Below are 12,912 nucleotides of genomic sequence, written 5' to 3'. Positions count from 1 at the left end.
CGTTGCTGTTGTTACTCCATAACAGCCGGCCTAAAAAAGTCATATTCATAGTTTCAGGTTTCATATTAGTTGTATTTCAATCTCAATTGTTTAATTGTTTATTCTGTCAACTTTTATTTTTAATTAAGTGGATTTGTTTTATACGTATGGATGAAATTAAATATATAACTGGAGAATATGCTAGTTGTGTTATACCAAATTAGAAATGGTTATTTAAACTCTTCTAATTCATAGTAATCTAATTATGAAAATGGAGAACAAAAAGCACTTTGTTTTGGTCCATGGGTCAGGTCACGGAGCTTGGTGTTGGTACAAGCTCATTCCCCTTCTCAAGTTGTCCGGACATCGAGTAACCACCTTCGACCTCAACAGTTGCGGTGTCAACGCTAAGCAAGTCAATGAGGTCACTAGTTTCGAGGAATACTCACAACCGTTGATCGAGTTCATGGCTTCTCTGCATTTGAGCGAGAAGGTGGTATTAGTTGGTCATAGTTTTGGTGGTTTTGTCATCTCTCTTGCTCTTGAAAAATTTTCAGAGAAGATTGAAATTGCAATTTATTTGGCTGCCTTAATGCCAAATCATATACACCCGCCAGTTTCTTTATTAGCACAAGTAAAGCATCTTTAACTTGTTTTGTTTTTCCTTGCGAAAAAATGTAATTTCATCCTACCACTTAATAAGCCTAGATAACCAAATTATGTGATAATTCCTTAATATTAACATGTTTATGCTCTGGTCTAAATATAGTCATTTAAAATACATTATGACTTAGTTAATGCATCAACATGTTACTCACACAACAACAACAACAAAAGCCAATACTACATGTGTGGTGTATGGGAAGGTGAGATGTAGACAATCTTTCCTCTATCTTTGAATAAAAAAAAGTCAATTCTCTACCCAGAGTGATACACTCCAAGAAGTAGAGAAAGTCATCTCTCTCTTCGACGGATAAAAAGATTGTTTCCGAATGGACCCCGACCAATAAATAGGAAAAAATTTCAAAAAAAAAATATAATAAAATAAAAAATAAAACATGAGACACCGTGAAAATGGTAGAATTAAATTTTCATGAGTTTTAAATCATACAGATTCAATTGAGCCTCTAAGTGACAATCAACATGTTACTGTTTATAATTTTTTGTTGTAGTAAAGGAAGTATATATATATATATATATATATATATATATATATATATATATATATATATATATATATATATATATATATAAAAGAAAACAACAAAATAATGAAAATTGAGTGAAAAGTTACTCGTATAATTTTTATCCTACATACTAAAAGACATCCATAATTTTGCAGTTTCAATACAAAGGAATAGTAGTTTTTTTTTTTTTTTTTGCGTTCACACACCAATATTTATATTTATTTTTTATTAATTTTTTTATTTTATTTTATTTTTACTTTTTGTTATCTCAAGCTTTGCTAATTTTTAATTAAATAATTGACTTTCTTTGTTGTTTCTATTTCTACTATTTTTATTTTTATTTTTGAATCTCAAGCTTTGCTAAATTTTAATTAAATAATTTACTTTCTTTTTTTTCTTTTCTATTTTTATGTACTCAATGAAATGAAATACTTAGTATATTTTATTTGTGGTAATCATGACTTCAAGGTCAGAGAGACACAAAGATACCACAAGACTAACGACTCTTTTAAAGGGCCGTTTTGTTTTAGATACATGTCCGCTCTTCTGAAATATTGATACATTATCCATATATGAAAACTTTTAACGTAAATAATTCTAACGAACATATATATGATTTTAGAATAATATGTAAGAAGTCGCCCGCATCAACGTGCGGGTTTGTCATAACTAGTTATAATTATTATAGGATTTATAGTCCAACAGAAGATATTGACCTCCCGGTTAAGCTCTTGCTCTGACTCAGGTCATTTCGTCTAGTTAATTTAGAAGTCTCAGTTTTGTACATAAAAAATTAGCCCTACAAACGTTATACCTTATTCAATTCAATAAATATAAAAGATGGGATTAAATTGTTTGATAAATGATTTTTCGTAATCTGATTTACATAAAATATATAAATGAATGAATTTGGCCTTTCAAAATTCTAAGTCTTATTATGTTGGACACTTTGTACAATTGTACATCGCCTTTGATTTGATCTAATCAACTTTATATCCCATTAAGTCAAAACGTTCTTTCTCATCTAAAGTACAAATTAAATTTCCCATCTCTTTTATAGCTATATGTTCAACATACTATCGTCTCCTGCTATGAAAAGTACTAATGTTTGATAATTTATGGACAAAACATAGTCGATGAAAGATCTAATGGACATGGGCGACAGTAAGCTTTTATTTGGAAATGGACCTGAAAACCCGCCAACCTCAGTCAAACTCGGTCCAAATTATTTGGAAACTCATTTATATCAAAATTGCACGAAACAGGTTAGTATTGCTTTATAGAAGACACAAATTATTATTCTCTGATGATTCCTAGATAAGTTAAGTCGATAATTGTTCTCAGGATATTGAGTTAGCAAGAATGTTGGTGAGGGAAAATGGATTATTTATAGAAGACTTCACCAACGAATCCATGTTAACCGAAGAAGGGTTTGGGTCAGTTAATCGAGTTTTTGTGGTTTGTAAGGATGATCGAGTAATGAAAGAAGAGTTCCAACGATGGATGATAGCGAATAGTCCCCCCAAACAAGTAAAGGTGATGGAGCGAGCTGATCATATGGCCATGTTATCACAACCTAATGAGGTTTCTATCCTTTTGCAAGAAATTGTCAACCATTGATATGATGTACCAACACTAAAAGAAAATGGAACAGTGAAATTGTCAATCATTGATACGTTCCGATTTATCATGCAGTATCAAAGAAATAAAACAATAAATGATGAACAACAACAACAACAACAACAACAACAACAACAACAACAACAAATGATGAACCTTGTGCAAAAAAAAAAAAAAAAAAAAAAAAAAAAAAAAAAACCTTATTTTGTTTATTTTACGTCTTGCTATGTATCTAGTACTCATCCAAACAATAACATTATGATGAACTGAGGTGACCTCTGAATATGATATCTATAGCATAATGTTCTTTATGTAGATAACCAAATATTTGTAATTGTTTGTTTTTGCAATGTTTCAATGGTGTTAGTTTCAATTGTAGCTACACTTTCAAGCAGACCAATCGAGATCTGTAGCAATTGTAACCCAAAGTCTTCGGATCTTTTTAAGTTAATTTAATATCTATTTTGCCCAAAAAAAAAAAAAAAAAAAAAAAAAAAAAAAAAAAAGCTAGTGTCTTTGTTTATGATTTTAAATAAGTTCCAATTTGACCAAACTAAATTTTTTTTACCTTTTTTTAATATGGAAAGGTGATCCATATACTACCATTTTTATTTGTACACCACTAAGACCTTGAATAATATAGCGTTTCTAGACCAAACCACTCTTTGATGTCGGTATAAACGCCCCACAAATGTTATAATTTGATGTGTGGCGTTGGTGTTCTAAAAACGCCAAGTTTAGTGGCTTTTGTTGATGATGTGGTAATATATAATTAGTTGGAGCAATTTTATTGATTTCAAGTTAAGAATTGTGGCTGAAGTGATATTTGGGCAAAGAAAAATATGAAGATTAAAATGGAGAAAACCTGCAACTTTATGATGGTTAAATGAAGAAGATGGGTTTTTTTTTTTTTTTTTTTTTTCCACTTAATACCCCTTATTGTATGTTAAAGTCTACAATTAAAATAAATAGGTCACATTCATGTTACTATGATGTTAGTCTAACCCCCTTAAGTTTTTACTCCATATATTTTTTTATAAACACATAATTTATATTTTATTTATATTTACTTTATTTATAGTATATTTAAACATATTTATTTAATAAAACAATACAATAAACAATATAATAAATAAAAATTAAATGTCACGTTAGCGTCAACCTTTCTCAACAAACGCCCCATTACAACTCCTCCATTTTCCCATCATTGCCATGTCAGCGTCATAACTCCAAAAAAAAAACCCTCATCCACTCCACATCAGCACCACCATTATCTATGATCTAAACGTGCATTATGGTGTTGTACAAGTATACAACACATCACTTCAGCCGTAAACTTTATAAGCTAATTCTACCAAACACTCGCTAATTTTATCAAACAAATGCTAATTTATCAAACATGCTTCTGTTTTTGAAAAAGAAAAAAGAAAAGGAAAAAAAAAAAAAAGGCTTGCAATTCTATCCTCCAAAAATTAAAAAGAAAAACCTTCCAACTTATTATACAGTTATCAGTAAGTTGATTTTATAAATTTGACAACCTAAATCAAACAAGTTAAAGTTGCTAAAATGTTGCTTTCAAAGTTGTTTTTCTAAGATAACAGATCGCAGACTTTGGATACTAAAAGATATAAATTAAACTTTTTTAGAAGCTCATACCAATACCAATCACCCTTAATTCTCAGCCATATGGCCTTAAACAAAGTTCCTGAAATCTTGATAAACTGCAAAAGAAATGAATTGTCACAACTCAAAAAGCTTCCAAATTTACCCATTTCCGATGAAAATATTTCCATTACAAGTTACCAAATTAACCATACGCAGCAAACGTTTAGTGTCTAGATCTTCTGTGAATGGAACATTATATGGATATCAATAGGTAACAGATACGTACCGACGCAGAAGCACTTGTGGATTATATGGAAACAAATCTTTCTGATGTAAACTCTCTACAGATTTCTTTAACAAAAGCAAGCAGTCGCGTGCATCATGAAATGGCCTTTTACAAGTTTTTTCATTATTATCATCTGTTTTATATGAAATTGAAATCTTGTCACTTATAGATTCTGAAGACAAATCTTCGTGTGTACATTTTCTTCGTTTGTTGAATTTCTGACTTCTAACCTCTACCCAAGATGGAAATCCTATAAAGGAGTTCCATTTATCACATATAATACGCAAGCACCTGAAAACAGTATTGATGTTTATTGGTTATAGATCACATGAACCAATGAACGAAATAACATATGGTGATACAGGCCTTAAAAGATACTCTGCGCAGCTGGCTCCAGTGTCTTTTGAGATAAGGTAATCAAGAAGCACCTGATGATCATAATGTAACTGCAAATAGCAGATATCAGTTCAAAGATTAACTTTTTAACATTAAATGTGATACAATAATAATATCTTTTTAAGTGAATTTTTCGACCCATGACCCGATCCAACCCGACCCATTCAGACCCAACTCGTCTGAGCCTTCCAAATAATCTGACCCGTTCGACCCATGACCCGTTTCAACCCAAAGCCATTCGGGTCTCGACCCAACCCGACCCGTTTGCCAGGTATAGATATTACTAATGAAATACCTCTGAAAGAAATAGATGGAATAAGTGTACAGGATCAAAGAGTAGGAAAAATATATCCTTCTCAACCGTTTGGTACTTCACATCTTCATGGATCCTATTAGGATGATACAAAAATGAGCGATAACAATGATCTAAAAATAAAAATCAAACAAAACCATATACGAATATACACTATTTAGTTGTGTTGCTCACTGATGTGTATCTCCAAAAGGTGCGTAAGTCAGCTGCAAAAGAACTTCAAATAGCATATCATCTTCGTGCATATAAAGCTGAAGAAAAGACTTTGTAAACTTCCTGCAATTATCATCGTACAATTCAACGTTCACAAGCATATTTCCAGGAAGTTGCTTTTGAACCCACTCGTAAATTGTTGTCAACCCTTTCTTTGAACAAGCGTTTACATCCCCGCATACGCATCTTTCTTTTAAGCCAATCAGTGTAAAAGCACACTTCAAATAAAGGAACACAACCCGTCTCTGTAAATGTTTATGAGACGTTTCATTAAACGGAGAGTCTTTTAAACAATCATCTTCATCATCCTCAGGTTCAATAAGAGATTTATATAATAAATCTTGAAAATATATATCGATAAGATTTAACCATGAAACGACCATTGTACAATCTAGATTGACCAAGGAACTAAGTCTAATCATCAGTACCTGCATATAACAATCACATAGCTTTTCATAATCCATAACAATCAAAGTCAAAATTTAAAATCCCGATTCAATTAAACAACTAACATACCAAAATCTTGTGACGAATGTATTGAAACGTTCTCGTGTAACTAAAACTTTCTCCTTGCTTGACTAAACACCAAGTTAGAATCTTTGGAAAGATATTGAGGATTTCACGAATAGCCACAGTTTCAGGTAAACTACTACATGAAACGATAGAACAGAACAACTGAACCAAATATCCGAAAAACTCAAATTCATCAACAAAAATCTCATTGCATGAGTCCCACGGTATACGTTGAAGGAACAAACCGAGATGGTTCAAGTAAACATCCAAAACTTCAACATCATCTTCATTTTTAACCTGTTTCAAAACAGTACGTAAAGCTAATACAATTGCACCTACCGAATACCATCCTGCACTTTTCAGCACCAACTGCAAACTCATCTCCCAATCCAACGAATCATAATCCAGATGTTTAACTCTCAACAGTGGATCAAATGAAGGCGAAATCACTTTCCACATACAAATTTCAAAGTAAAAACATATCGTTTTCACAAAGTCCTCCCAATAGTTTCCAGAAGCCACAACAAACTCAGATATCGATACAAGCACATTTACTACTAAATGTTGAACATATCGATTCTCTACACCAAGCAAACACACCTATAAAATATCAACATTTACGGACTGCATCATTGAGCTCATAAATAAACTTGATTAAAGGATAACAAGTAATCATACCAAGTCATTTGTAATCTTATATATACATTCAGTAGCTGATGAATGACAAGTCGAATTATCGACTAATGAATCGATTGAAGTAGCAACATGATCACCAGTTTCTGAGTCAGAATCAGAGTCCAGTTCATTAGTCCACAGCTTTATATTACTCAACACCTATAAAGTGATAATTAGGGTTTGAATACATACACAATTCACTGATTGAAATACTATTTCAAGTAACTGTAACTGTAAATTAGTGGTTAATCACCTGAGATAGATTAATTAACAGTGATTTTTCTTCTTCTTTAGTCATTGCTTCCGTTGATTTCACCTGACATAATTTGAAAAATATACGATGAAACGTATATATTTATATGTATATGTATGTATTTATTTATGTGTAGATTAAGAAATTAAAGAAACTAAATTGAAGGAAACAGTTTACTTTATAAGAATGGATGGATTCATTGATGAAACAACAAAGGCGTGAGTATCGAGCCCGGTTCATCTCGCCGTTGCCAGAGATGATTCTGTTTTAGGCGGAAACAGGTCGTTATATTTAATTTAATTTTTAATTTTAATTTTAGAAAAAATTACACAGTTAGTACCTGTGGTTTGTAACCATTTTCATCAGAACACCTAAACTATTTTTTTTGCGTAGTTGATACCTGTGGTTTCATTTAATTTCGTGGTTGATACCTGAAGATAACTGCCGTTAGCATTTAACTCTTAACCCTTCACATGTGCCACGCATGTGAGGGTAATATGGTCCATTCAGTTAATTTACCTCATTATTAAAACACCTCACAAGTACTTGCTTCTGGTACGATTTCTGACTCAGAAAATCTCTCAGGAAGAAGCCTTGTTAATCCCTGAACATTCAATACATTACCCACATACTAATAGCAGCCACTTTTCTTGGCTTCCCATTGGTCCACGTTTCACTCTCCTCGCACAAGCTTTTACTGCTCACGCTTTGCACCCTCTATCCACCACACAATATTTGAACCGGGAGAAGAAAATTCATTCTCATCCATACAATTTTCCATCCTCTACACCATACCTACGACCCATACCTTCAAGTCATCCACCTTACCTTCAATCCATACCTTCACTTTTCCCTTCTAACAATACCCAATTACTTTCTACCAAACAACAATTGAATCAATTTAGGGTTAGTGTCTTTATCACCTGGCGTGTATTTCTTAATCCACATCGACATCTACAAATTAGGGTTTTACCATTTTTTGTTGTTTTGAAGGTTGATGTGCATCAGGTAAAGCTTTCATTTAGTTACATCTATGTTTCTTCTTTTTTATTTTTTCTTTTTAAATCGATTTTGCTTTATTGTACTGATGTGTATTTGTAGTTTGCTTGATTCTATTGTTCATGATTTTTGAATCCGACTGATGATGATGATATCCTCATTTTCAACCATATTTTTGTTCTTGAATAAATTAAAAATATACTCCGTCTCCTCTCCATGAAAATCCAACCGATTCATTAACAAAAGTCGTAGTGTTCAAAAAATGGCTGTTAATTAGGGTTTAAAATCTAGGTATATGATTTAGGGTTTATGTTTTTGGTTTAATTATAAATATTATTACTACTATTTGTTACTGATAATTTGAGTATTGTTGCAGTGTTTTTCAACAACCATCTACCATATTTCCAGGTATGTTCTTTTATTGCTTCGATTTCTCTGATTTTCAGTTTTCTATTCTTAGTTGTGGTTGTTTGTTTGGCAGGATCTGGTGCGTTGTGGACAAGGTAAATCACGTCTGAACCCTTTCTGTCATTCTCATGATTCATAGCTTTATTTATAATTCATAAATTTGTTTTTTAATCGGACTGGAATTTTCTGATGTTTTATGGTTAACAGGGAAGATGGAAGAAGCAAGTAAGGGAAGATGGAAGAAGCAAGTAAGCTAACTGAAAAGGAGATCATCCCTGCAGGTGGAAGCCAGGTGCAACCAATCTCAAAGACAATAATGTCTTGGAAGGTATACTGAAAAATCAAATTTAAAGGATGTGTATCACCGCATGATTTTGAGCTCTATTTTTTTTTCTCCAATTTCGACTTCCCAAATAGGATTATCCGTCCTCTACTGCAGTTTTCATCTGCTTTTATTTACCATGAATAAGAACGGCATAAACAGGCAATCTTGAAGTCGATATTGTTGCATCTGGGGTATACATTAATTTGTAACTTCTTATTATAATATTTTAATTACAGTGATGAATAGTTTTTAACAACCAAAACGAACCAATAAGTAAATTGCACTTTCAGTTAGTTATTTTCTATTCTTTTGGACAGGTTCCGATCCACATTCTGCTATTGTTGATAACCATTCTATACATATCCATACAATGGTAATTTTTCTGTTACAAAATGTAGTTCTATGATGCAAATGGATCCTCCAAACTTAAATTATTATAATTAGTAATATTTATATTTATTCTTTAGAGTCAATGGCCGACTAATAATGGAGCTCTACCAAAGTTATTCTGTCTATTTATGCTTTTGCTGAAGCCGTTGATTCAATTTATTCTGCTTCTTTGGTTTCTTTGTGTTAAAATAAAAGCCCCCGATGTATTCATTGTGCAGGTAAGCTTAAGTTTCTACTTGAAATGTAAACTTCGTCTAGATCCTTAAAAGTTACTGTATTCGTTTTTTTTGGTATAGGATGGCCATTTCAACCCATCTACTTAGGAATAGTCAGTCTTATATTACATATTGAAATGAGTAAAACAAAAACTAAGTTAAAAAGGGAACAGGTTAAAATGTTAAATGGGTCGAAATTTGCCCATGATGTAAGAGCATAAAAATTCTTAAATTGTTTTAATCAAATACAATAGTGTTATTGGAATAATATTGTTTTAGTAATCATATACAATCCATAATCATTTATAGAAAATAAAATGCTTGTGGATCACCGCGACCCGTTACGACCCATTAGACATATTACTCAAACTGCCATCGTCCAGTTGTAGAATAAATTTGTGCTTTTAAATGTTTGCGTTTATCTTTATGGTTATGTAGAACCCGCCTTCTGTACCAACTTTAGTTGCCGTGAAATGTGCCAACTGGCTGAGGCAACCACCCGTGATCATCGATTGGCATAACTTTGCATATACCCTGCTTGCACTGTCTCTTGGTAGAAGTAGTCGTTTTGTTGCAGCATATCATTGGTAAAACTAAATTCATTATTGTCATCAAGAATTTGAGATTGTGGTTAACATGCTAAAGCAAACTTGATATTTTGACCTTTTAGGGTAGAATTACATTTTGGGAAGATGGCAAATGGATCTTTATGTGTCACTAAGGCAATGCAACATGAATTGGAACAAGTTTGGGGAATCAAGTGAGACGGTTAGCTTAAACTTCAAGTTCCCCATATAATGCATCATACTCATGAAAATTGCAAGCAAAAGTTAATTTGGGAAGATTATTGAAAAAAATTTCAATTTTCGGCCCATTATACAAATGGATGGGTTATGTTGATCTTAACGGTTGAAGTATGACTAGTAAAAAAGTAATCAATCGTAGCAGCTCATAATATTCTCAAAGTTACATTTTTAATATATACAACCTTAAAAGCTTTATTCAAAAATATGGATTATAGAGAATTATAGAACAGTAATGGTGATAATCAAGTTTTTGTCTGTTGGTTAGTGTTGTATTAACAATGTATCTTATACCTTTATATTTTCTTTTTAAATATATAGAGCCAGTGTGTTATATGATCAACTTCCTGACTTTTTCCGTCCAGCTCAGCTTGATGAAAAGCATAAGGTAAATGTTAAATACATTTGCATTTTGAAACTTCTAATAATATAACTTCTTATAGATTGTTGATTGCAGTTGTTTTGTAAAATTAAGAAGGATATGTTCCGGTTAAACAGTTCTCTAGACTGCATCAGCTACGGTATTACATACTCCGTACAATACTCTGGACCAATGTTGCCTCTCTGTGTCTTTTTCCCAAAGTTTTTAATTACCATTATACACACTCGCATTTGTAGTAATAACTACCGATGACATGCAAGATCCAAATACTACTCTATTTACAAACAAGGTTGGTGACAATTATCAGTTGAAGTAGAACAGACCTGCACTTATTGTTAGCAGCACAAGCTGGTGAGTTTCACAAACATTTTTCATTTATGAAACCGTTTTCTTTTCAACTATTAAAACGATGTGTAATATAACCATTTACAATTCAATGATTTTATGTTTTAGGACCCCAGATGAGGATTTTGACATTCTTCTAGAAGCAGCAGTGATGTATGATAGACGTGTTGCTGCGTTACTAAATGAGAACAATTCAAATGGGGATGAAGTTTTCTGGGAGGTCATTGATGAGGGGAAAACGTTTTTGTATCCGAAATTGTTGTTTGTAATTACCGGTAAGAATTTAATTATCAATTTAGTCATTGTTGATGTAACAATAAAATGAAAAAAGGTTTTAACTTGAAGTATATTTAAACACCATGAAGGGAAAGGACCTGAGAAAGAGAAGTATGAAGAGAAGATAAAGAAATTGAACCTTAAACGTGTGGCTTTCCGTACCATGTGGCTGTCACCAGAGGATTACCCGTTACTTCTTGGTGAGCATGACTCGATACTTTTCTGATACCAAACATAGAGGTGATAGTTTGACCCAGTTACTTAAAATATGTCAATTTGGGCGGTGGTCATGGGTCAGTGACTTTTTTTCCTTCTAAAGTGGGAACAGGTTGATTGGGTTGATCTGATCATATAGGTTGAAATTGGTCCATAGATAATTTATAATGCATACAATCGTTAAAGCAACTATAATTTTATTTCAAAGGTTTTTATTATCCTTGTAAAAATAATAATTTTGTAATCATAACCAGAATTAATTCTTTATTAAAAGGATGGATAAAAAGTGATCTGTTCAAACCCTACATATTTGACCCGTTACTCAATCCGTTCATTTTTCCACATTTAGAAAATTTCTACATAGGCTTCTACTTGCTATATATTTTACAGGATCTGCTGATCTCGGTGTCTGTTTGCATACTTCTTCAGGGTTAGATCTCCCGATGAAGGTATACCGTCTGCTTAAATTTTTTGTAATATGTGCAGGGAGTGTCCTGCTACATTGTTGTGTTCATGTAATTATCTATAGCTTTTGGAAGTTATTTTATATTCTTTAAGGTTTTTTTTTTTCATTATCTTTTAGCTCTTAAGTTCGCCCGTTTGTACTTACAACACATCTGTCATTGTTCATTTGTCAGGTTGTAAAAATTCATCAATCAACAACAGCCGTTACCAGGATTATGTAAGCTTCATTTGTTGTCTGTGTAGAATACAAAAGATATGCTCCAAAACAACATATAATGCTTTTATAAACTGCTTTTGTGTAATCTTCATTTTGCCTGTAAAAAAAGGAGCAATGTGTAGAATGCTTCTAAACAACCTTTATAATTGTTAACTATTACTCCGTATTTACAATGCTTTCATAATCAACAGTTGCACATATTTTTAGATTGATCGACCGCCGCAACGCGCGGGTAGCCTGTAATTGTTTTTTGTTGTAGTTAGTATATTATTTTGTGATAGGGATGTCAACAAATGATTGTCGTTTGTGGAGGCTATAATTGTTTTTGGTTGTAGTTTGTATGCCCAAAAAACATGAAGTAAAATGTGCCGTCTAAATCGATAACTTGCGTTAAAATCGCATAAACCTTAGAGCAGCAACGCGCGAACCCTCAACTCTTGTTACATGTCAATATGAAACATATATTAAAAAATCAAAATCAAAATACATATATATATCAAAATCATAATAGGTTTCGATAATATTCTAGACTATTTGCAACATTACCATTTCGCTTGTACACAAATTAAAAGTTTAGAAACAAAATCATTATGTAAAACGTTTTGCTATTAAAGACACAAGGTTATCAGTGATGCAAACATTAGCATTTATATTTATGAAGCTACACCGGGCATTCTGCCTCACTTTAATAACAATTATCATCAATTAAAATTAACACTTAAAACATTTGGCCACTAAATTTCAGTTAACCTAAATTCATTGACACGGTCATACACGAGATATACAATTGTGTTTGTGAAAAGACAACTAAACAAGTCTACAAAAAGAACT

General features: G+C 32.2%; 2 protein-coding genes, 1 long non-coding RNA gene and 1 pseudogene across 3 annotated transcripts; 3 read left to right on the top strand and 1 right to left on the bottom strand.

Annotated features, from left to right (window-relative positions):
• The first annotated feature begins 250 nt into the window (after window positions 1-250).
• On the top strand, window positions 251-628 carry LOC139848965 (norfluorocurarine synthase 1-like). Its single transcript, XM_071838643.1, has one exon. The coding sequence runs from the start codon at window positions 251-253 to the stop codon at window positions 626-628; it is 378 nt and encodes a 125-aa protein (XP_071694744.1).
• Window positions 629-4,282: 3,654 nt separating this feature from the next.
• LOC139846708 (uncharacterized) lies at window positions 4,283-7,653 on the bottom strand. The gene is made up of 9 exons (XM_071836198.1): window positions 7,218-7,653; window positions 7,041-7,103; window positions 6,791-6,946; window positions 6,116-6,712; window positions 5,561-6,027; window positions 5,369-5,462; window positions 5,044-5,123; window positions 4,678-4,968; window positions 4,283-4,507 (listed from the first exon to the last, which is right to left on the bottom strand). The coding sequence occupies exons 1-9, from the start codon at window positions 7,278-7,280 to the stop codon at window positions 4,465-4,467; spliced, it is 1,854 nt and encodes a 617-aa protein (XP_071692299.1). The 5' UTR covers window positions 7,281-7,653; the 3' UTR covers window positions 4,283-4,464.
• Window positions 7,617-8,674, top strand: LOC139846709 (uncharacterized). The gene is made up of 4 exons (XR_011759147.1): window positions 7,617-8,048; window positions 8,416-8,447; window positions 8,521-8,542; window positions 8,655-8,674. It is a non-coding gene; the product is annotated as an uncharacterized lncRNA (long non-coding RNA).
• Window positions 8,675-8,682: 8 nt separating this feature from the next.
• Window positions 8,683-12,328, top strand: LOC139848963 (UDP-glycosyltransferase TURAN-like; annotated as a pseudogene).
• Window positions 12,329-12,912: the final 584 nt, after the last annotated feature.

Source organism: Rutidosis leptorrhynchoides, chromosome 5 (genome assembly GCF_046630445.1).
Source record: "Rutidosis leptorrhynchoides isolate AG116_Rl617_1_P2 chromosome 5, CSIRO_AGI_Rlap_v1, whole genome shotgun sequence".
Taxonomy (NCBI): domain Eukaryota; kingdom Viridiplantae; phylum Streptophyta; class Magnoliopsida; order Asterales; family Asteraceae; genus Rutidosis; species Rutidosis leptorrhynchoides.
Note: the sequence above shows the minus strand (reverse complement) of the source record. Positions and strands in the feature narration are given on the sequence as shown.